General features: G+C 37.5%; 1 protein-coding gene across 9 annotated transcripts in view; it reads left to right on the top strand.

Annotated features, from left to right (window-relative positions):
* Positions 1-25,491, top strand: part of GARRE1 (granule associated Rac and RHOG effector 1) — a 77,601-nt gene that overhangs the window by 14,153 nt on the left and 37,957 nt on the right. For 6 of the 9 annotated variants that reach the window (XM_037021586.2, XM_073225820.1, XM_037021579.2 and 3 more), the window contains exon 2: positions 16,326-17,655. In XM_037021586.2, coding sequence (XP_036877481.2) covers positions 17,113-17,655 — 543 coding nt within the window. In that variant the 5' untranslated portion in view covers positions 16,326-17,112. Of the gene's footprint in view, positions 1-10,337; positions 10,372-14,414; positions 15,787-16,325; positions 17,656-25,491 lie in introns of those variants that run through there. The other 3 variants (XM_037021580.2, XM_037021582.2, XM_037021584.2) reach the window with 3 other exon arrangements.

Raw genomic sequence — 25,491 nt, 5'->3', positions numbered from 1 at the left:
CCGTACAGAAAGTTTTTAGTTTGGTGTAGTCCCATAAGTTCATTTCTGCTTTTGTTTCCCTTGCTCGAGGAGATGCATTCAGGGAGAAGTTGCTCATGCTTATATTCAAGAGATTTTTGCCTATGTTGTCTTCTAAGAGATCTATGGTTTCATGACTTACATTCAGGTCTTTGATCCATTTCCAGTTGACTTTTGTGTATGGGGTTAAACAATAATCCAGTTTCATTCTCTTGCATGTAGCTGTCCAGCTTTGCCAACACCAGTTGTTGAAGAGGCTGTCCTTTCCCCATTGTATGTCCATAGCTCCTTTACTATATATTAACTGACCATATATGGTTGGGTTTATATCAGGGCTCTCTGGTCTGTACCATTGGTCTATGGGTCTGTTCTTCTGCCAATACCAAATTGTCTTGATTACTGTGGCTTTGTAGTAGAGCTTGAAGTTGGGGACCATAATTGCCCCCACTTTATTTTTCCTTCTCAGGATTTCTTTGGATATTTGGGGTCTTTTGTGGTTCCATATGAATTTTAGAATGATTTTCTCTAGTTTGTTGAAGAATTCTTTGTATTTTAATAGGAATTGCGTTGAATCTGTAGATTGCTTTAGGCAGGTTGGCCATTTTGAAAATATTCTTCCTATCCATGAGCATGGGATGTGTTTCCATTTATTGGTATCTTCTTTAATTTCTCTTATGAGTGTTTTGTAGTTTTCAGAGTATAGGTCTTTCACTTCCTTGGTTAGGTTTATTCCTAGGTATTTTATTCTTTTTGATGCAACTGTGAATGGAATTATTTTCCTGATTTCTCTCTGCTAGTTTATTATTAGTGTATAGGAATGCCAGGTATTTCCATGTATTAATTTTATATCCTGCAACTTTGCTGAATTCAGATATTAGATCAAGTAGTTTTGGAGTGGATTCTTTAGGGTGTTTTATGTACAATATCATGTCATCTGCAAATAGTGACAGTTTAACTTCTTCCTTGCCAATCTGGATTCCTTGTATTTCTTTGTTTTGTCTGATTGCCGTGGCTAGGACCTCCAGTATTATGTTGAATAACAGTGGGGAGAGTGGCATCCCTGTCTTGTTCCCGATCTCAGAGGAAAAGCTTTCAGCTTCTTGCTGTTCAGTATGATGTTGGCTGTGGGTTTATCATATATGGCCTTTATTATGTTGAGGTACTTGCCCTCTGTACCCATTTTGTTGAGAGTTTTTATCATGAATGAATGTTGAATTTTGTTGAATGCTTTTTCAGCATCTATGGAGATGAACATGTGGTTTTTGTCTTTCCTTTTGTTGATGTGGTGGATGATGTTGATGGATTTTTGAATGTTGTACCATCCTTGCATCCCTTGGATGAATCCCACTCGGTCATTGTGTATGATCCTCTTGATGGATTTTTGAATTCAGTTTGCTAATATTTTGTTGAGTATTTTTGCATCTATGTTCATCAGGGATATTGGTCTGTAGTTTTCCTTTTTGGTGGGGTCTTTGCCTGGTTTTGGTATTAGGGTGATGTTGGCTTCATAGAATGAGTTTGGGAGTATTCCCTCCTCTTCTATTTTTTGGAAAACTTTAAGGAGAATGGGTGTTATGTCTTCTCTGTATGTTTGATAAAATTCCGAGGTAAATCCATCTGGCCCGGGGGTTTTGTTCTTGGGTAGTTTTTTGATTACCGATTCAATTTCATTGCTGGTAATTGGTCTGTTTAGATTTTCTGTTTCTTTCTGGGTCAGTCTGGGAAGGTTGTATTTTTCTAGGAAGTTGTCCATTTCTCCTAGGTTTTCCAGCTTGTTAGCAATAGTTTTTCATAGTATTCTCTAATAATTCTTTGTATTTCTGTGGGGTCCGTCGTGATTTTTCCTTTCTCGTTTCTGATTCTGTTGATGTGTGTTGACTCTCTTTTCCTCTTAATAAGTCTGGCTAGAGGCTTATCTATTTTTATTTTCTTGGCGAACCAGCTCTTGCTTTCATTGATTCTTTCTATTGTTTTATTCTTCTTGATTTTATTTATTTCTGCTCTAATCTTTATTGTGTCCCTCCTTCTACCAACTTTGAGCATCATTTGCTCTTCTTTTTCCAGTTTCATTAATTGTGAGTTTAGACTGCTCATATGGGATTTTTCTTCTTTCCTTAGGTAGGCCTGTATTGCAATATACTTCCCTCTTAGCGTGGCCTTCACTGCGTCCCACAGATTTTGCAGTGTTGAATTATTCTTGTCATTCATCTCCATATATTGCCTGATCTCTGTTTTTATTTAGTCATTGATCCATTGGTTATTTAGGAGCATGTTGTGAAGCCTCCATGTGTTTGTGGGATTTTTCATTTTCTTTGCATAATTTATTTCTAGTTTCATACCTTTGTGGTCTGAGAAACTGGTTGGCACAATTTCAATCTTTCTGAATTTATTACTGAGGCTCTTTTTGTGGCCTAGTATATAATCTCTTCTTGAAAATGTTCCACATGCATTTGAGAAGAATGTGTATTCTGCTGCTTTTGTGCGTAGAGTTCTGTAGATGTCTGTTAGGTCCATCTGTTCTAATGTGTTGTTCAGTGCCTTTGCCTCCTTACTTATTTTCTGTCGATTGATCTGTCCTTCAGAGTGAGTGGAGCGTTGAAGTCTAAAATGAATGCATTGCATTCTATTTCCCCTTTTATTTCTGTTAGTATTTGTTTCACATGTAGGTGCTCCTGTGTTGGGCACATAGATATTTATAATGGTTTTATCTTGTTGGATTGACCCCTTTATCATTATGTAATGTCCTTGTTTGTCTCTGTTTTGAAGTCTATTTTGTCTAATACAAGAACTGCAACTCCTGGTTTTTTTTCCCTATTAGTTGCATGAAATATCTTTTTCCATCCCTTCACTTTTAGTCTGTGTATGTCTTTGGGTTTAAAGTGAGTCTCTTGTATTGCCTCACTCTTTTTCATGTGATAACTTAAGAGAATCCAAAAAAAGTAGAGTCTCTAGAGGGGAGAGAACAAAGAGTTGAATCTTTAAGGCATTCTCTCTTGCCTGGATAGATTATTTTAAATTCATGAATGTTGAGAATAAAATTCTTCAAATATTTTTCTGGAGTATATTTCTAAATATGGCTTGTGTCATTCTGAACTGACAAAAAAACATAGAAATGGTTGGGCTTTGAACTTCATAGACAATAACCACTAATCTCCCTGAAGAATTGCCTTAGTGTCTCCACTTTATCAAGGGTAGATATTTAGATTTACATTATTGTTGACTGAAGGTGAGAGAAAATTTTGTTCTTGTTTTTTTTTTTTCAAAAGAGGGAATTGTTTGTGGAGTGCTTCATCTTAATTTTTAAAATAATAGCTTTTATCAAACTGTAACTCACATACCAGACAATTCCCCCATTTAAAGTATGTGATTTTCGGTATACTCACAGAGTTATACAGTCACCATCATAGTCAATTTTAGAATATTTTCATCACTCCAGAAAGAAACCCTGAACCCCATTAGCAGTCATTCCTCATTATTCCTGTGCATCCCAGCCCTAGGCAACAGTCTACCTTCTGTTTCAATGGATTTGCCTATTTTGAACATTTTTTATTAATGGAATAGTGAAGTATGTGGCCTTTTATATCTGGCTTCTTATGCTTACTGGTTTCAAAGCTCATCCATATTGTAGCATGTATCAGTACTTCCTTCCTTTTTATGCCTAAATAATATTAATCTATTATATGACCATACTATATTTTGTTTGTCCATTCAGTTGATAAGCATTTGAGTTTTTTTTCTCTTTTCAGTATTATGAATAATACTGCTCTGAACTTTCACAGGTTTTTGTGTAGGCATATGTTTTTCATTTCTCTTGGGTATTACACATAGTTGTGGAGAATTGCTTGGTTTTATCGTAATTCTATGTTTAACCTTTTGAGGTGTTGCAAAACTGGTTTCCAAAGTGTCTGCACCATTTTACATTCCCATGGGCAGTTTGGGAGGATTCTAATTTCTCCACATTCTTGTGAACATTTGTTATTGTCTGTCTTTTTTGGTTAGAGCCATCCTAGTGGTTGTGAAGTGGTATCTCGTGGTTTTAATTTGCATTTCTCTGATAGCTAATGTTGAGCATCATTTCATGAGCTGATTGGTCACTTGTACATCTTCTTTAAAAGGTTCATCTATATTTGATCATCAGTTTTGGCAAGATAGATTAAGTTGCAAAATCTGAAACTATAGAAGAACAAATGAACATATTTGACTAGAGAAATGAGGGAAAAGGTGTGCGTGTGTGTGTGTGTGTGTGTGTGTGGTGAAAGATGATATAATCAGATGTAAAAAATAAAGGACAGGCTCCCCAGAGAAACAGTCAGCAGTGTCCACCACCTGCATTTTTCACTCTTTGCCTGAGCTTGAGAAACAGACTGCTTCATGATTCTATTACCTAGCTGTGACTTTGGAAGTAGAGACCCTGATCTCTGCCTTTCTCCCCACTGCACGTATCATAAGGCTACCGATACTGCAACCACTGCTAGCTTTCTACAGACCAGTGGCCTAACAAGTAGAGAAGTAGCTTGCCGTGTGGATGCATTTACAAACATATATGTTCATAAGTTTATCTCTGTTGAGCCTTGTATCATAATTCCCTCTCTTTTTAGGCTAATACTCCATTGTATGGTTATAACATATTTTGTTTATCCTTTCATCCCAGGATGGACAGTTGGCTGTTTCCACCTTTTGGCTATTAGGAATAATGTTGCTCTGAACATTGGTGTACAAATATCATGTCCCTGTTTGTAGTTCTTTTGTGTATATACCCAGGAATGGAATTGCTAGATCCTATGGTAATTATATGTTTATTTTTTAAGAAACTACCGTACTGTTTTCCACCACAGCTGTGCCATTTTACATTCAACAGTGTACAGAATCCCAATTTCTCCTCATCTTTGACATTTGTTTTCTGTGTTTTTTTTTTCTTTCTATAATAGCCATCCTAATAGATATGAAGTGGTATCTCGTGGTTTAAATTTGAGTTCCCTAATGCTCAGTGAGAATCTGTTCATGTTCTTATTGGACATTTGTCTTTCACTTTGAATAAATGTTTATTCAAGTCCTTTGCGTGTTTAAAAATTGGGTTGTTTGGGTTTTTGGTTTTGAGTTACAGGAGTTCTTTATATATTCTGGATATTAATCCCTTTTCAGATACATGATTTACATATATTCTGTCCCATTCTGTGAGTTGTGTTTTCACTCTATTGACAGTGTCCTTTGATGTGCAAAAGTTTTCATCTTGATGAAGAACAATTTGTTTTTTCTTTTGTTGTCTGCACGTTGGTGTCACAACCAAAAAATCATTGCTGAGTCTGAACTCATTAATTTTATTTTTTTTATTTTTTTTATTTTGGTATATTAATCTACAATTGCATGAAGAACATTATGTTTACTAGACTCCCCCCTTCACCAAGTCCCCCCGACATACCCCTTCACAGTCACTGTCCATCGGCATAGTAAGATGCTGTAAAATCACTACTTGTCTTCTATGTGTTGCACAGCCCTCTGCGTGCCCCCCACGCACTATACATGCTAATCGTAATGCCCTCTTTCTTTTTCTCCGCCCTTATCCATCCCTTCCCACCCATCCTCCCCAGTCCCTTTCCCTTTGGGAACTGTTAGTCTATTCTTGGGTTCTGTGATTCTGCTGCTGTTTTGTTCCTTCAGTTTTCCTTTGTTCTTATACTCCACATATGAGTGAAATCCTTTGGTACTTGTCTTTCTCCGCCTGGCTTATTTCACTGAGCATAATACCCTCTAGCTCCACCCATGTTGTTGCAAGTGGTAGGATTTGTTTTTTCTTATGGCTGAGTAATATTCCATTGTGTATGTGTACCACATCTTCTTTATCCATTCATCTACTGATGGACATTTAGGTTGCTTCCATATCTTGGCTATTGTAAATAGTGCAGCGATAAACATAGGGGTGCATCTGTCTTTTTCAAACTGGAGTGCTGCATTCTTAGGGTAAATTCCTAGAAGTGGAATTCCTGGGTCAAATGGTATTTCTATTTTGAGCATTTTGAGGAACCTCCATACTGCTTTCCACAATGGTTGAACTAATTTACATTCCCACCAGCAGTGTAGGAGGGTTCCCCTTTCTCCACAACCTTGCCAACATTTGTTGTTGTTTGTCTTTTCAATGATGGCGATCCTTACTGATGTGAGGTGATATCTCATTGTGGTTTTAATTTGCATTTCTCTGATGACAAGCGATGTGGAGCATCTTTTCATGTGTCTGTTGGCCATCTAAATTTCTTCTTTAGAGAACTCTATTCAACTCCTCTGCCCATTTTTTAATTGGATTATTTGTTTTTGGTTTGTTGAGGTGAGCTCTTTATATATTTTAGATGTCAACTCTTTATCGGATCTGTCATTTATGAATATATTCTCCCATAGTGTAGGATACCTTTTTGTTCTATTGATGGTGTCCTTTGCTGTACAGAAGCTTTTCAGCTTGATATAGTCCCACTTGTTCATTTTTGCCTTTGTTTCCCTTGCCCGCGGAGATATGTTCATGAAGAAGTCACTCATGTTTATGTCCATGAGAGTTTTGCCTATGTTTTTTTCTAAGAGTTTTATGGTTTCATGACTTACATTCAGGTCTTTGATCCATTTTGAGTTTACTTTTGTGTATGGGGTTAGACAGTGATTCCGTTTCATTCTCTCCATGTAACTGTCCAGTTTTGCCAGCACCATCTGTTGAAGAGACTGTCATTTCCCCATTGTATGTCCATGGCTCCTTTATCGTATATTAATTGACCATATATGTTTGGGTTAATGTCTGGAGTCTCTATTCTGTTCCACTGGTCTGTGGCTCTGTTCTTGTGCCAGTACCAAATTGTCTTGATTACTGTGGCTTTGTAATAGAGCTTGAAGTTGGGGAGTGAGATCCCCCCCACTTTATTCTTCCTTCTCAGGATTGCTTTGGCTATTCGGGGTCTTTGGTGTTTCCATATGAATTTTTGAACTATTTGTTCCAGTTCATTGAAGAATGCTGTTGGTAATTTGATAGGGATTGCATCGACTCTGTATATTGCTTTGGGCATGATGGCCATTTTGATGATATTAATTCTTCCTAGCCAGGAACATGGGATGAGTTTGCATTTGTTAGTGTCCTCTTTAATTTCTCTCAAGAGTGTCTTGTAGTTTTCAGGGTTTAGGTCTTTCACTTCCTTGGTTAGGTTTATTCCTAGGTATTTTATTCTTTTTGATGCAATTGTGAATGGAATTGTTTTCCTGATTTCTCTTTCTGCTAGTTCGTTGTTAGTGTATAGAAATACCACAGATTTCTGTGTGTTAATTTTGTATCTTGCAACTTTGCTGAATTCCGATATTAGTTCTAGTAGTTTTGGAGTGAAGTCTTTAGGGTTTTTATGTACAAATCATGTCATCTGCAAATAGTGACAGTTTGACTTCTTCTTTACCAATCTGGATTCCTTGTAGTTCTTTGTTTTGTCTAATTGCCATGGCTAGGACCTCTAGTACTATTTTGAATAACAGTGATGAGAGTGGGCATCCCTGTCTTGTTCCTGATCTCAGAAGAAAAGCTTTCAGCCTCTTGCTGTTCAGTATGATGTTAGCTGTGGGTTTATCATATATGGCCTTTATTATGTTGAGGTACTTGCCCTCCATGCCCCTTTTGTTGAGAGTTTTTATCATGAATGGATGTTGAATTTTGTTGAATGCTTTTTCAGCATCTATGGAGATGATCATATGGTTTTTGTCCTTCTTTTTGTTGATGTGGTGGATGATGTTGATGGATTTTCAAATGTTTACCATCCTTGCATCCCTTGGGTGAATCCCACTTGGTCATTGTGTATGATCTTCTTGATGTATTTTTTAATTCAGTTTGCTAATATTTTGTTGAGTATTCACTGCCATTTTATTTCTGTTTTTCATCTTAGCAATCATATTTCTTATTTCTAAGGATTCTTTCTTGAATTCTCCTTCCTTTGACTTGCTTGCTTTTTTTCCCCAATTTTTTTTTATTAAGCTATCATTCATATACAATCTTATGATGTTTCACATACACAGCATTCACCCATACATGTCCTCAGCCCTCCACTGTGGTCACTGTCTATCAACGTAATATGATGTTATACAGTCATTAAATGTATTCTCTGTGCTCTACTACCGTCCCAGTGATCTGCCTATATTGTGATTGTGGATTATAGTGCCCCTTAATCCCTTTCTCCCTCCCTCCCTACCCTCTCCAACCCTTCCCCTTTGGTAACCACTAGTCCCTTGGTGTCTGTGAGTCTACTGCTTTTTTTGTTCCTTCTGTTTTGCTTTGTTTTTATACTCCACAAATGAATGAAATCATATGGTGTTTGTCTTTCTTCTCCTGACTTATTTCAGGCCATAATACCCTCTAGCTCCATCCATGTTGTTGCAAATGGCAGTATTTCTTTTCTGTTTATGGCTGAATAATATTTGATTATGTATATGTACCACATCTCTTTTATCCATTCATCTATTGATGGACATTTAGGTCGCTTCCATATCTTGGCTGTTTTAAATAGTGTGGCAATAAACAGGCATACATATCTTTTCAAATCAGGAATCTTGTTTTCTTTGGGTAAATTCCTAGGAGTGGAATTACTGGGTCAAATGGTATTTCTATTTTTAGTTTTTTGAGGAACCTCCATACTGATTTCCACAGTGGTTGAACCAATTTACATTCCCACCAGCAGTGTAGGAGGGTTATTTTTTCTCCGCATTCTCTCCAGCATTTGTTGTTCCTTGTCTTTTGAATGTTGTCCATCCTAACTGGTGTGAGGTGATACCTCATTGGGGTTTTCATTTGCATTTCCCTGATGACTAACAATGTGGAGCATCTTTTCGTGTGCCTGTTTGCCATCCTAATTTCTTTGGAGAAGTGTCTGTTCAGATCCTCCGCCCATTTTTTTATCGTGTTTTATCGTATTTGTTTTTTGGGTGTTGAGGCATATGAGTTCTTTATGTATTTTGGATGTTAGCCCCTCATTGGAGAAATTGTTGAATATATTTTTGTTCTGCTGATGGTGTCCTCTGCTGTACAGAAGCTTTTTAGTTTGATGCAGTCCCACTTGTTCATTTTTTATTTTGTTTCCCTTTCCCAAGATGTGTTCAGGAAAATGTTGCTCATGTTTATATTCAAGAGGTTTTTTCCTGTTTTCTTCTAAGAGTTTTATGGTTTCATGACTTACATTCAGGTCTTTGATCCATTTTGAGTTTACTTTTCTGTATGGAGTTAGACAGTAATCCAGTTTGCTTACCTTTGTTTTAAGGATGCATTTTCTTAACAGATCTCTCTGAGGATAACAGAATTTCTTTTTGAGTATAACAGATTTCTTCTCAGTTGTTTTTCTAGGAGCTAAAATACGTATTTCTTCTGAGATTTGGTCAGCTTTTCATATTGGTTGTCCTTTTTTGTCCTCTTGGTTTTCTTTCACTATCTTATGATCTTACCGGTGAAGAACTGGGTTGGTTATATAGGTAATTGACAAGAGTTTCCTGTTTTTCATCAGTCATCTGGGCTTAGTAAGTGTTGACTGATTGAATGATCAGGAGTGGAAAGTGTGGAGATCAGGTTGATGGACCTATTTCCCACTCCTGATTTCTGTACCTACTGACTCAAAGTGGGGCATTTATCCAGCTCCTCCAGGGAAAAGGACTCTGCCTTTCTGCCTGCCTTGGCTCTGCATGTTCTGGGAAGTGTCCAGCTGTGCTCTGGTCTGTCTCACCATACAGTTTCATCTGCTTTTCTCCGTGTTCCAGAAAGTGGCCAGCATTTAAATAGACTATATCCCTCAGCCCTTGTCATTCCTGTAATGCTGTGATTCCCTTATGAACATCTTTATGTGTCACTGGGATTTGGGGTAAGTAGGAGAGGTACATACACATGCCTATTTATTCAGCCTGTTGTCTTGAAATAGAGCTGCTTTGTGCCACACCATTGGTGACAGCAAGACTGCTTTTCACTCCATTTTCTTTGTTGTTTTAATGACTGAAATAGATTTAAAATTGTTCTCTGTGTTCACAAATCATAGCTGTTATATCACTGAAACATGATGCCTCCCACCTTAGGATATGTAGATTTCTACTCAGTTCAGAGATTGAGTGACTTTATAAAACCTTTCTTGTTTGTCAGTAACTTTTTTCCAAACACAGATCCAAGGCTTGCTTACTTTCACTGATTGTGGGGGAATGACACTAATAACAAGATCATAAAACATTTAGTGCCAGACATTATTCTACATGCTTTATGTGTATAAACTCATCTAACCCTATAACAGAGTTACTGGCATTATCTCTATTTCACAGATGATGAAACTGAGGTACTCCAAGTTCAGGAACTTGCCCAAGGTCACATAGCTGGTAAGTGTGTTAGAGACAGGATCTAACTCAGTTACTTGGTCCTTAAGGCCACTGTCTTGCCCCCTGCATTCTCTAAAGGGAAGCTCTTCACATTTTCTCAGGATGACCACTTTTTCTATCTTATCAGTCATGAATATAAAAAAACCCTTTTTAGTTCCAAGTATGTTTTTTGTTATTGTTTGAAACAAATTGCTGATAATACATAAAGAAGATGTGTTACATATACACAATGGAGTATTATTCAGTCATAAAAACACCTGCCATTTACAACAACATGGATGGATCTAGAGGGTATTATGCTTAGTGAAATAAGCCAGGCAAAGAAAGACAAATACCATATGATTTCACTTCTTTGTGGAATAAAAAAACACAGCAAAAGAGAATGAACAAAATAGCAGTAGACTTACAGTCACTCAGAAGTGACTGGTGGTTACCATGGGGGAGGGTTTGGGGTAAGTGGGTGGGGAGGGTAAGGGGGATAGAAAGGCACAAAAATTCTCAATCATAATATAAGTTGGTCACGGGGATAATAGTACAGCATGGATAATGTAGTCAGTGATTCTGTAACATCTTCCCATGTTGATAGTAGTGCACTACTGAGGGTGAGGATTTAATAATATGGGTAACTGCCAAACCACTGTGTTGTATACTTGCAACTAATACAAGATTGTATATCATTGATACTGCAATTTTTAAATAAATAAAAAATTCTGATGATTTTGATTACAGAAAGGAATATTTTAAATGATATAACCAGGTCTGAGTTCAATTTTAATCTTTTGAGGACTTTTGCAAATTAATGTGGTGTTGAAAAGATGACTTATCTGCTAAAATGTCCTTTTCTGCTGTGTGTCTGTGAATTTAGGCAGCATTAAAACTTTTGAATATAATACTTAAATCTTACAAGTCTTGGGTACAGCTAACTTCTGAAGTCTTTCATAATGCATTTTTATTTCCAAGTAACATCGACAGTAGATTCATAAATGGTGAATATTTTCGCAGTAAAAATTCTTTTTAAGCAAATGTAGGAAAGGTCCTTAAATGAATTTAACATATTTAAGTCCTTCAAGCAGATAAATATGGGGGAAGAACTTTCGAAAAACAGTCAGCATTGAGAAGAATTTTGTTTAAAAAAAATCAAAGGAATATATCCAGATCCTTCTATGCATGTGTGTGTACATTTTAAACTTTTTATTATAGAAATGTTCAATCATATACAATGTAGAGTAAATGATATGATGGACCTTATGTACCCATCACCCAGCTTCCAGTAATATTTTATCAAGGGATATTAATCACTGCCATGAAGACAGCTCCTTAGATGGATGTCACCACCTTTTCTGCATATTTTTTCTTGGCAAAATCCCATTTGAAAATGATAGACCTTGAATGGTATTTCAGTTCCATGGTATTTCCTTGAATTCAACACTGCCTAGTTTTGATTAAGCAAAGATCAGCATGGAAATGCTTGATCTATTAAGAATAAGTAAAAACAAGTTTTCATCTTAAGGGGCTTGTTTGTTCTCTCTGCCTGGAGAAGAACCCCAAGTCTTAAGTAGACTTTAACATAAACATGGGGGAAAGCCTTCAAAAAACATTAAACATTGAGAAGCAACTCCTACTAAGGCCAGAGGACTGTTGGAAAACAAGAACTTTGTGTCAATTATGTATATAATGAACCTAGTTCTTAATTGATAAGAATCTCTGGATAGTGAAAGAAAACCCTGTCCCTATTAACACTGACTCCGCATTCCACAAATCTACTCTGTGTTTCTATGTATTTGCCTCCTCTGGACACTTCATATCAATGAGTTCATATAATTTGTGGCTTCTTATATCTGTTTTCTTTCACTTAGCACAGTGTTTTCAAGGTTCATCCATTTTAGCTTGTATCAATACTTCATTCCTTTATGTACACATTATATGTATATATATATACAGACACAAAATATTTTATTATACGACTATACCACATTTTGTTCATTCATCAGTTGATAGACATTTCGGTTTTTGTCTTTGGGCTATTGTAAATAATGCTGCTATGAACATTTATGTACAGGTTTTTCTGTGGATGTACATTTTTCATTTATCTTGGGTATATACATAGGAGTGGAATTACTGGGTCATGTGGTAACACTATTTAATATTATGAGAAACTGCTAAACTGTTCTCCAGAGTGCTATCCCATTTTATAATCCTAGCAATGTAGAAGGGTTCCGATTTCTCTACATCCTCACCAACACTTGTTATTGCTTGTCTTTTTGATTTAAGTAATCATGTTTGATGAAGCCGCTATATGTAAACCAAACAGTCAGTGAAGATATTTTTAATATGTATTAGCTTAAGTTGTTCTTTAAGCAGTTGTAATATCCACTGGCATTTTAATAAAAATTTTCACTGTGAGCTTAGCACTAAAATGAAAAGTTTAATGACTAATAACATAATCCCCCAACTTGTTTAACTTTTAGGAAAATTATTTTTTACTTTAAAAATAATGCATTCTTGAAGGGGAAAAGAGTAAATGATTCACCAGATGTAGTTGTTTTCTTAAAGCATAAATTTGTATTTATATACTTCTAAATTATCAGATAGACTGTATATATAGGCTTGATCCTTTAAAATATATAGGCTTGAGCTTTTAAAAATCATAATGAAATCCTGAAAGGTTGTTTATAATGGAATCGTTGACGTATTACATTAAATATTCTCAGGGTTCACTATTTAAGGAAATCTCCGTGTTTTTTAAGCTGTTCAGTAACTGATGATTATAACTTGATGGTTTAGATTTTTAAGAAAAGGAGTGCTCCATTATGTTGGGAATACAGGTATTTCAAGTAGTGTTCTGTATAGTCTGTCCTCATTATTTTCAGATTCTGTTTTTGCAGATTGACATACTGGCCAAAAATTTTCTTGTAACACAAAATCAGTACTTGTGGAGCTCTTGTGGTCATGTGTGGACATGTGCAGAGTGGTTTGAATTGCCCAGTATGCATGCCCCTAGTTGAGGTCAAACAAGGTGATGCTGTGCCTTCTTAGTTCAGATCTCAGACTCTAAACAAGTGTCTTTTTCATAGTCTTTTTAGTGCCACAATTTTTGCATTTTTTATGCTTTTTGTTGGCAATTTCACTGTTTAAAATGGCCTCTAAGCCTGGTGCTTAAGTTCTGTCCAGTGTTCCTGAGCCCAAGAAGGCTGTAATGTTCTCTACAGAGAAAATAACATGTGTTAGATAAGATTCATTCAGTCATTAGTTACAGAGCTGTTGGCTGTGAGTACAATGTTAATGAATCAACAATATGTATTAAATAAGGTGTCTTTATAAGAAACACACACAAAAAAGTTATATATTGATTGAATAATGAAAATGTATAACCAGAGACTCAGGAATTTAACTCTGTATGTCTTAAAGGAGTACTGGTTCAGGTATTTGCTAATCAGTGTTTGTGGGGACTTTATGTAATAGAACTTGCTGTAAATAATGAGAATCAACTATGTGTAATGAGTTCTTTCTTGCTGCTTTCAAGATTTCTTTGTTTGCATTTGGCTTTAGGTGATTTGATTATATTGTGTGTAGGTGGATTTCTTTGAGTTAATCCTAGTTGGAGTTTGTTAAGCTTCATGAATGTGTAGGTTCGTGTTTTTCAATTGGGGAAGTTTTTGGTCACTATTTTCTCAAGTACTCTTTCTATGCATTTCTCTCTCTTCTGTCTTGGGAATCCCATTATATAATGCTGATATAGTTGATGGTATCCACTGATCTCTGAGGCTCTTTTCTTTTTTTGTCATTCTTTTTTTACTGTTCCTCAGACTGGATAACCTTGATTTATCTTCACATCTGCTAATTCCTGCTCAAATCTGCTATTGAACCATTTAGTATATTTCTTCATGTCAGTTATTGTATTTTTCAACTCCAGAATTTCTATTTGGTGCTATTTTTTAAATATAAATTATGTATTTTATTAGTATTCTTTAATTAGTATTGCTGAGACCTCATTCTCATACTTTCCTTTAGTTTTTTAGATATGGTTTCCTTTAGTTCTTTAAACATATTCAAAATAGCTGATTTTAAGTCTTTGTCTAGTAAATCCAACATCTGGGCTTCCTCAAGAATGGTATTTTTTTTTTTTCCTGTGTATGGGCCATACTTTTTTATTACTTAGTGTGTCTTGTAAATTTTAATTGGAAACTGAACATTTAAAATGATACAATATGGTAACTCTGGAAATCTGATTCTTTTCCCTTTCCAAGTGTATTCCAAGTCATGGCAAACACAGACCCTTGAAAGTGGGATCTTCCAGGTAGCCAGATAGACCATATAGTGATCATTTCTTGGGGAAGAAACTTTGAAGGAGCACTAGCCCAGTTCTGCTCCCTCTTGTGACTGCCTGCCTTATGGTTTTCACTGCAAGTGCAGCTGTTAGTTTTCAGGACGACTGTAGAGTTTGAGGATACTTTTATACTCAGGATAAAAGTGCCGTGTATATAAAGACAGAGGCTGGAGAAGTGAGTGGCTGGAAGGAGGTCTGCAGACAGGATTCTTCCTCACCCTCACTCAGGCGCCAGTTTTCCCTCTGGATGTTCAAAGGGGAGCCCAGCAGGGTGTGCCAGTTCTTACACACTGGTAGTTTCTACAGAACCTCTGGCTCTGGGTAGGTTCAAATTGCAATGTCTAGACAGCTCTGGTTGCAGTTTCTGATACCTACAGCAGTGGAGTAGTGTGATTTGCCTCACATAGCTAACATCAGGGTTCACACTAGTCTGAACTGTCTGTACTCCCAAATAAAACAACAGTTCAAATATATTTTTACTAAATGTTATATTCAGTCTGTATAAACTTCAAACTATATGATGTCTGTATATAGTTTGGTCTACTTGTTGATAACTTTCCCTTTTCCATTTTTTGTAGATATAAATAAATACAAATCATACTTTGTCACTCCTCATGGCCAATCATTATGCCTTCTTTATGGTTCTGTGATTGCATAAGGAACCTAGGAAGACAGGAGGGTTACAGGAGCTGGGGATGAGAGTGCTGTTCAGCTAGCAGCTATAGTCAGCTAACCTGGCTACCACTTGTAGCTCTGTGTTCAAGAGAATCTTGACTCTTAAGAAATCTCACAAACTGTTGAAGAAACAGCATTTCAAATCGTTACTTATAAGAAATCTGTTCCCCAATGTTCTTTTTTCAAATTAATGATAATAAGGCAATCACATCTATCCCTATCCAAATTTTCCATTATAATTAATGTGGCTTTACAAATTCTAATGTACAGCAGAAGCACTCAACAGGAGTTCTGAAGGAGGGTGGGCTGTCCAGATAGAAACTGTGATCTGTGAAAGAAAATCATCTGAATATCCTGAAAAAGACCCTATGCCATCCTGCCTCAACACCTTGCTATGGTGGTCCTTTGACCTGGTAAGCCCCACCCATCGCTTGTGCTTGTCAAAACCTATCCTACAATCAAGGCCTACTTCAGAGTAACATTATTCATAACAACCTTCCTGATTTCTCTCAGTCTTTGCTCATGTCTCCTTTTTTCAATCCCCCTTAAAGTTTTGTGAGTGCTGTACTTCTCAGCAGTCCTCACCACAGTCTGGGTACTTTTCTGATCTTCTCTGTGGCAGGTTTATGAGCTCTTTGAAGAGGAAATAAGGGTATGCTGAATATAACCAGGCCCTGCTGGATGTGTCACTTGTTACCCTCAGCTTTGGAGTGGTTTGTTTGGAATCAAACTTTTTTTGTTGTATTATTTTAGTTCTACAACTTGAGGAATTTTCTAACAGTCATCATGTCATAGTTCAGCTCTCATTGTTGTACCTGTGTTTGTAAGGTTATAATATGATTTCTTATTCGTAGCCTACCTTAGGGGATTATAGCATTTCAGGAGTTAATGTTCCAGAATTACTCATTGTCCTGTGACTTTCCTAACTTTATCTTATTTTTCCCCATTACAGGAAATGACTTAGAGGCCTTACAAATACATCTGTGCATTCTTGCTTCAGACTTTACAATTGAGGGCCAACTCAGTCTGGAAGCACCACTTATTAACATTACAAGGAAACTGCTACCTCAGCAAACAAAAAGGAAAGGAGGAGAAAACTTATAGTAACAAAAGCCTTTTTTTTTTTAAATTGTTTTCAGAAAATATTAAAGGAAATTTGGAAATTTTTTGCATTGCAAAGAAGCTTTGCAGGTAAATGGATTTGGCAGGCAGGCTCTGTCAAAATTCTGCAGACGTTTGATCTTCCTTCTTTAAGACTTAGAGTGAAGTAATTCTGTACTGCTTTTTAAATTGCTGTTGATCAGCTTATGGGTTTTTGGGTTCTAACTTTTCTGGTATACTGAAGATACATTATATTACATTATATTAATTTTTTAAAGTTAAGTTATTTTTCTGCCATTGTAAATACAAGTATCAAAATATTCTTACAAAGTAATTATAGTTAAACATTTTTTTCAGCAAACATCTTTTTATTCAGAGTGTGATGCTAGCAGTTCTTATACAACAGTTTGGACACATTTTTACTTTTTGTCAGAAGTCCTGCCCACACTGAACATACTAATTATACAAACCTGTTGTTCTCACATCTACGTTGGATGACATGGTCACCTTCCTCATGGAAATGCCTTTCTTAAAACTTAGATTTGCAGAACTCCACTATTTTTATACCTAGCTACAGTTTTGGGAAAGGAAATCAGAACCTGACCTGCTCACAGCTGCTGAGACAGTCCCCGTCCCGCATGTATTGCTGCAGTGCCCAAGACAGTAAGATGGACTACAAGCGGCGCTTCCTGCTTGGCGGGTCCAAGCAGAAGGTCCAGCAGCACCAGCAGTGCCCACTGCCCGAGCTAGGCCGGGCCCTGAGCACGCCCGTGGCACCTGCAGCCTCCGCTGCCCCCCTGGGCAGCCTCTCTGCTGCGGGCAGCTGCCACCACGCCATGCCCCACTCCACTCCCATCGCTGACATCCAGCAGGGCATCTCCAAGTACCTGGATGCCCTCAATGTCTTCTGTCGCGCCAGCACTTTCCTCACAGACCTCTTCAGTACTGTGTTCAGGAACACTCACTATGCCAGGGCAGCCACGCAGCTCAGAGATGTGCAGGAGCATGTCATGGAAGCAGCCAGCCGGCTGACTTCAGCCATAAAGCCCGAGATTGCCAAGATGCTGATGGAACTCAGTGCTGGAGCTGCAAACTTCACAGACCAGAAGGAATTCAGTCTCCAGGATATTGAGGTAGAGTATCTTCTGTGTCATAGTAGGCCAGGAAAATACATTCCAGAGGTAAGTGAGAATGCTTAGTTTTTCCCCAAATCACTGTAATGATGGTCTTCATCCTCTTTCTTTTGATACTCTGTCCTTTTAAGAAACGTGTGCATGCCACATTCTGAATTGCTTTCATTTCAAATTAAGTAGGTTAACAGACCATTAAACAAACAAGTCAGTCTACATTTTATGTTGTTTTCAAATCAAAACTTAATTTCCAAATAACATACTATTGAAAGTACATAGTGGGGACTGAGAAATCGAAATATGATTTTGAACTTAATGTGTGAATTATTATCATGTAGAACCATTGGTTTAATGTAGAAAGTTTCACACGTTTGTAGGATAAAATAATTTTCCACTTCTAAATTCACAGCTATTCACATTTGTATACATTTGATTCTTATTCAGTACATTTCTTAGGGTCTTTGATAGTCAAAATGAAATATTTTCCCTCTTTCAGGGCTTTAGATTAGAATATAAACTTCATTCAGAATAAAGATGACCTTTTTCCTTCCTTCATTTAGGAAATGATTTATTAAAGTGTTCTGTTATATTAGTGTCACTGCTAGACTTTAAAAATTGTTTTTAGCTGCTCAGAGGGTTCTTCTGAGTTTTATATTTCCATTTGTCCTTGTACATTTTAGGAGTACGTTAGAGGTTGGATTCCTGGATGGTAGGAGGGAGAATGTCCCTTTCCCTGTGCTGGGGCTAAATTTGATTTTAGGAAATCACCAGTCTTCTGAGCCACATCTGATGATTGAGGTGCCTGAATGAACTAACTTATATTACTGTGAATTTAGGGGGGAAAAGAAGTAGACTATTAAGTAATGTAATTTTTATTGGGTTTAAAAGTTATTTTGAAGGCATTTCCAAGAGTTGAGAACTATTTTTGAAAAGATACAGTATTCTTGGTGTAAATCAGGAATCATCAGATGTTTCCTGTAGAGGGTGAATAGTAAATTTTAGGCTTCATGGGCCACATGTGATTACTGTCCTATAGTCTTCTTTGGGTTTTTTTAATAATCCTTTAAAAATGTAAAATCCAAGTTTTACCTTATGGCATTGTCTATTGTACTAGATTTTCACTAAACCTGCTGGTATAGTTGTATAATAACCTCCTTGGGTCATTCTATTTTGAATCTGTGCAATTATATTTATAATTTCTGATTATTTCTGTGATCATATTTTTAGGAAAATTATCTTATTGAAATATTTTTTAAATGACTTGTCATAGTTTAAGGTATTTTTTGAATTACACATGTAAATTATACATAAAGCATGGTCGTTAAAAATGTATTTCTCAAAAGAAATTCAAGTGGTGAAACTTAAAATCACTGCTTTACTCTCCCATCCCATTGCTCTTCCCAGAATGACCACTGTTAACTAGTTGGTATGTGCCATGGTAAATTATTTTCTGTACATGCACAGATACATATGTGTGTAAATGTACAAACATACAGCTTTTGCTTTTGTTTGTTTTGCATAAAGAATCACAGTGCTCAGCCACCATTGTGCCTGGTTGCTGCTTTCCAGAGATGTGGCAAGAGAGCAGTTAGGGACTCTTTGCCTTCTCTCAGAAGGTATTTAACTGTTGGCCCAGACTGTTGCAACTATCATCCTGTGATAACATAAGCACTTTTAGCCTTACTTAGAATTTCAGACGAGTGGTTTGAAAAATAAGGCTAAAACTTTTTATTTTAAACTGAACATTATTGAATTCTTCTGGTCATGCCTCCAGATGCTGGAGGAGACAGCTAGATTTCACGGCTGTTTGCTCTTCAGCCCTGCAGAGCAAATGCCCTTGTTCCCAGGTCAGGACAACTAGAGAAGGGTGAATGAACCCTGTGGAGTAGGGGTTGAGTAAGCCACTGGGTTTAGTATATACAGTAGCACCTAACTGGTTCTTTTTGCTTTCCTGAGTCCAGCATGGACCACTTGAGCTGAGAAGGAGAAAGATTTCTTATTGCTGTGCCTTAGAGTTTTGATAGCCTTCCCCATTGAAATACAATTAGAATACCTGGAGTACAACCACGTTTCTGTACATAATGAGCTAAACAGGCTTTCAGAAGCTAGGCTGGAAATAAGTGCTGTTGATAGGTTTTAGAATCTATGCGTGTATTCTGAGTTTCAAACAGCTGACTTACCAAGTAAGTTCTAAAATGTGATTGCCAAGTGTAGGCCTGCAGACTTAACATTTTGCTCTTTCCACAGAGCAGTATTTGTTGTTTCTGGAATTTATGTACTTCCATGGGCTAATAAGGGTCGGTCTCTGCTCACCAAGTCAGATGGAATGGCTAGGCATTTGGATTTTTTTTCTGTTGGTCTTTTTAGGGTTTTACCAGCAAGGCCCTGAGAGTTTAACACTCATTCCTGGGGAAAGAAGTCTGTGGCCTAACATTGCTGAGCTTCACTGGTTAGGCAAAGACCTCAGCTCAGAAGCTTCTTCTAAAAGCTAAAATCTGAGGACAATTTAGATAATAAAAGATTCACCTCAATGAAAGAATTATCCAAAAAGGCTGACTAGAAATTAGCAACAGACTGAAAACTGGATTCATACAAACTTTTTATGAAATGAACTTCAGTTTTGGGTTAATAACAACAATTTGAATTTTCATTTGGCACACAGAGTTAGGAAACATTTACTCCACAATCTGCTATGGAAGATCTACTAGTCAAAACAAGGAAGATGTAACACCAGCTTTTACCTTTAGTAAAAAAAAAAAAAAGGAATATTATGCAAATTTATTCCATTAAGGTTGATGAAACTCACATTTTGAAACCAGCCTTGTAATTTTCCATTAATGTCACTCTACAGTATTTTTGGCTTATACTTCTCCAAAATAAATGTTAATATACCTGAATTAAGGCTCTTAAGAGTTACTGAGTGCTCACAAATTATTTTAAACAGGTTGATAGGTAATCACACATAGTATACTAAAGACATGTCAGTGCATCAAACTGAAAGCCAAGGTTCTTTGTTCATAAAGATTGATTTAAAGTCTGCCTGCCCATTTACAAGGTGGTGGTACTGGAAAGACAATAAAAATGCCAGAAGATATAAAATTAGTCCCTTTAAAGACCTACTCCCAGGAACGCTGTAACTGCCCTGGGCATCTGAAATGCAGAGCACCTGACTGGAGAGCCAAGTCCTCCCAACACTGAGGCCCCAACATGAAACCAGAGCCTGGAGTGGTCAGGATGGTGGTCTGGGGGTAGGGGTGTAGAAAGCAAGGGTAGAAGTGGCATCTCTCACTGCACACAGGTGACAGATCCCATCCTGCTGCCCTCCCTTCACAGGCTGACCTCTGTACCTTTCTAACCTTACTCCTGGTACCCTCCCTCTCCCTCACTGTTTCCAGCCACAACAGGGTCCTCGCTGCTCTCCGAACAATCAGGTTTGCTCCTTCCTCAAGAACTCTGTACTAGCTGTTCCCTCACCCAGAATCCTTTTCCTGGTTACTCTTCCATCTTATTCAGGTCTTTATTCCATCAGAAAGACAGGAAGGAAGGAAGGGAGGGAGGGAAGAAGAAAAAAGAAAGCAGACAGAAAGAAAGAAAGAAAGAGAGAGAGAGAGAGAGAAAGATGATAGGTAGATGATAGATAGATAGATAGATAGATAGATAGATGGATGGATGGATGGATGGATGGATGGATAGATAGATGGATGGATAGATAGATAGATAGATAGATAGATAGATAGATAGATAGATAGATAGATAGATAGATAGATAGATAGATAGATAGATAGATGGATAGATAGATAAATGCAACAGGATCCAAATGAAGTTACTTGTGCTAAGCTCCATGCCAACAAACAAAGACTGAACACCTAACCTAATTGCAATTTCAGCTTCTCCACACCAAGCAGTATGGGTCATTTCTGACACTCTACCTGGAGATAGCATCAAATCTCACAGGTTAAGGGCTCAGTCCCACAAAACTGCCCCCTTCCCTTTTAGACACTAATCATAACTCCAGGGTGTCACCTGTACTTTTTACCAACTTGCTATAAATCAGAGGTTTTCATAACCCCCTTTACAAGTTCAATTAATTTGCTAAAGCAACTCACAGAATTCAGAAAAACCTTTCACCTCCTAGATTATAAAAAGATACAACTCAGAAATGACCAGATGGAAGAGGGGCATAAAGCAAGGTGTAGGAAGGGATGTGGAGCTTCCATGCCTTCTACAGGTGTGCTACCCTCCACCCTCCCAGCACCTCCATGTGGTCACCAACCAAAGCTCTCTGAACCCTGTCTTTGCAGTTTGTCAATGCTTCATTATATAGGTGTGTTTAATGAAATCATTGGGCATTCATTGTTGATCCTGCATCCAGCCTAACCTCTCCTCTCTCCAGAGGAGCGGGGCTGAAACTTCCAAACTGCTAGTAATGTGGTTAGTTCCACTGGCAACTGGCCCCCATCCTTAGGGGCTTTCCAAAAATTACCTCATTAATAGAAACTCAAGTATAGTTGAAAGAGGCTTGTTATGAATAACGAAAGAGACTTTATCTCTCGTCACTTAGAAAATTTCAAGGATTTTAAGAGCTGTGTGCCAGGAACCTTGAAAGACCAAAATACTAATTTCTTACTGTAAATCAATTTCACAGGGAGTGTTATTGAGGAAGGTGTAGGAAGGAAAAGAAAATCAGGTGCTTTTCAGAAAAATGAAGAAAATAAAACTGAGTCAAGAAAGAAAATGAGAATAGGCAAAAGAGACCTGAAGGCAGGACCCCAGCATCAGGTAGGAGTCTAGGAAAGAATGATGTGCCCTAATTTTGGTGACTAAAATGGCAATGTTGCTTTCTTTCTGGAAAATATAATTTAAAATTTCATAGTTGGTAAAAAGGCTTGAGTGAAAATAAGGGAAAAATCAGGTTTGGTGGGCAATTAGAAGGAAACACTTATAAAATTATGAGTTTGTGTATGTAATTTCATGCAAACTAGCTTTCCTAATTATTTTCTATTCTAAATTTTTATGGTTGCTGGTCAGCTTGTGAGATTTCATAGGATTGGATAATAGCCTGTTTTGGCAACCTTCCTCATCTTCACAAATGAGTATCTGTAAAAATGATGCCATGGTTCTTGTTTGTGGAGTCGAAGAATGAACTTAGCAAACACTCAAAGTAGGAGAGCCAGGGAGAGGCTTTTATTTAAAGATAAAGTGAGAAGACAGAGCTCCCGGTTCACACCAGGAGGTGACAAGAGAGCCCCAGGTTATGCTTTGTCTAGGGTATTTGTAGGTGGTTGAGAGACAAAGGGCTAGGGATTCAGACCTGCCAGATGGTCCCAGAATGTTTATTTTTGAAGAGATAGTAAGTTTCTTATCAGTGAGTTATTTTGCAAAGTTAGCTTAACACAAGAAATTTACTGCTCTGATTCTTTCCCAGGATAGCTGCTTTTTGATCTGGGAGCATATCAGTTAAGACTTCTTGCCTTAATTTCCAAGGTTGGCTGAGTTATTGTTTGATTAAAACGCAATCTTAGCTTTAAGATTGAAGAATTTTTCCTAAATAAGCTGGGCCTTTGAGCAGGCTAAAGTAAATCTTACAATGGTGTGTTCTAATGACACAGTGAAAACATAGGCTATGCTGAGATACTTTTCTTTATCTGGGGAGTATTCAAACTTCTAGGCCAAGTTGCTCCTGGCTTTTTAGTTTTAACTAATTTCACTGAAGAATGCTTATATTCCTGTTTGATATTTTTACTTTAGAGAATTAATGTGACTCCGACTTTGCTTAATGTTTAATAAGGAGTTTTGGTAGGGGTTTCTTTGCACATTGTTGTTGTTCTGGCTGTGATTAACTTGCTTTGCTTTTTCTTAGAGGCCCTCACCCTACTCTGTCTAAATGGTCCCTGTCTCAAAATGACATTTGCCTGAAGTCCTTCTGGGATCAGCATACAAGGGAATGTGTCCTGTACCTCTCCCCTTCCCTTAGGCCAGTTCAGTCTTCATGCAGAGGGACTTGTTTTCAGTGTCCGTTCTTCCATGACACTTGACTATCTGACTCTCTAGCTGATGCTGAAATGTGCAAAGCCAGGAAGTAGAAATAGCCTGATGTGAAAGAACCCCTGTGAGTCCTTGCTCACGCCAGGATCTCTCCCGAGGCCCCACCACCTCCTGAAGTAGGCCCCAGTCACATGGCTGCTCCCACCCACCCGCCTGGAAAAGACATAGATGAGCTGGCTGCAAGCTGGCAGAGATGAGAGAGGACAAAGGTGTTCCAGGCTTGCTGGGAGAGACAGATAAATAAGGAGATAGACAGTAGGTGTGATGAGCACCAGGATGGAAAATAGCCTCAAGCCTGACTATTGATTGGTTCAGGGTTCCCCAACCCAGCTCACTGTGACAGTACCCAGCCCATACCAGAACCTTCTACTCAGCCTGGGAGAAGGTAGGGCAGGGCAGAGAACCTCATGGGCCCTGTAAGAGTTTAGATTTTAAACCTTTTAAATGAGGTGTCATTTTTTTTAAAGGGGGATTTTGAGCAAGAGATTGGTATGATTTGATTTGTTTTAAAAAGGACTCTGGCTACAAGTGACAGAAACCAAATTCAAAATAAGTGTTGTTAAGTAACAACACTAAAAGCAAAAAGAAAATTGGTAGTCACACAGTACTTAAGCCATGCTGTGTTCTGAAACTCTACATATTAACTCACTAAATTTTTTAATCTTATGAATTAGGCACTATTCATTTCCCCATTTTATTGATGAGGAGACTGAGGTGTAGAGAGGTTAATCAGCTTACCAAAAGTCTCACAGCAGATCCAGACCATAGACCCAGGCAGTTGGACTCTATGGACTACTACAAACTCTTGACTGTAGCATTATGCTGCCTCTCAACAAAAACAATGTATTGACTTATGAACCTAAAGAAAGTAAGCTTTTTGGGCATGGCTAGGTGCAGGGACTCACACGTCAGACTCAGCCCTTGTCTCTTCTCTCTGCCATCAGAAGTGTTCCCTTCATTTCCAGGCAGATTGTCTCCATGCCAGAGTCCTCAACTCTAAGCAGAAAGAGTACTTCTGCTTTCCCCATAATTCAAACTAAAGTTCTAGCACTGGGTCTGGTTGGGTTGGCGTGGCTTGGGTCACTTGCCCGTTCTTGGATTCTGTGGCCAGAAAGGTTACCCCAGCACACAGGTTGGCCAGGCCTGACCTGAACCCTGGAAACATATTGCCAAATGGTTTTGTTTTGTTTTTCAGCATGTTGGCAGTTTATATCCATGAAGCTTTCTGTTTACACCTCTTAGTTAAGTTCCATAGTTTCCTTTCTAAGAGCTGTATGTATTCTTAAAATTCTTAAGTAACTTGTTGTTAGTTGCTGTAATGAATGAAATAATGTTTAAAAGTTTTTTCTGTAATATACAATCACCATTGATTTGTATATTTTTGTCTTATCTCTTGCCATGGGACTGAACTCAATAATTCTGATGTTTCACTTAGTTTATTTGGGGTCGTTTGGTATATATAGTCATGTTATCAGCATATGTCTCCTCTCTCCCAATAGTTATAAATCTTATTGCATTGACCATAAATTCTAAAATATAAAACAATCAGCTTTAAGAGTGAGCATCCTTGTTTTGGTCCTCATTTTAATAGAAATGCTTTGGATATATTACTACTGATTATTAAATTTAACAAATTAGTTCTTATATGTGATGCATGCTTATGGTAAAAAATTCAAACATTTCTGAAGGGCAAAAGTCTTCTCCAAAAGTAATGATTCTCCGTAATTCTCCCTTCTAGCTTCATCCCAGTCCCAGATATAATCACTATAAATTGCCTTATGTATTGTACAGATAGCAGCAAATAGTTATGCATACACAAACATATATGGAAGATACATATTT

Source organism: Manis javanica, chromosome 17, assembly GCF_040802235.1.
Source record: "Manis javanica isolate MJ-LG chromosome 17, MJ_LKY, whole genome shotgun sequence".
Classification (NCBI taxonomy): domain Eukaryota; kingdom Metazoa; phylum Chordata; class Mammalia; order Pholidota; family Manidae; genus Manis; species Manis javanica.
The sequence above is the reverse complement of the archived record's forward strand: the minus strand, read 5'-3'. Positions and strand labels throughout refer to the sequence as shown.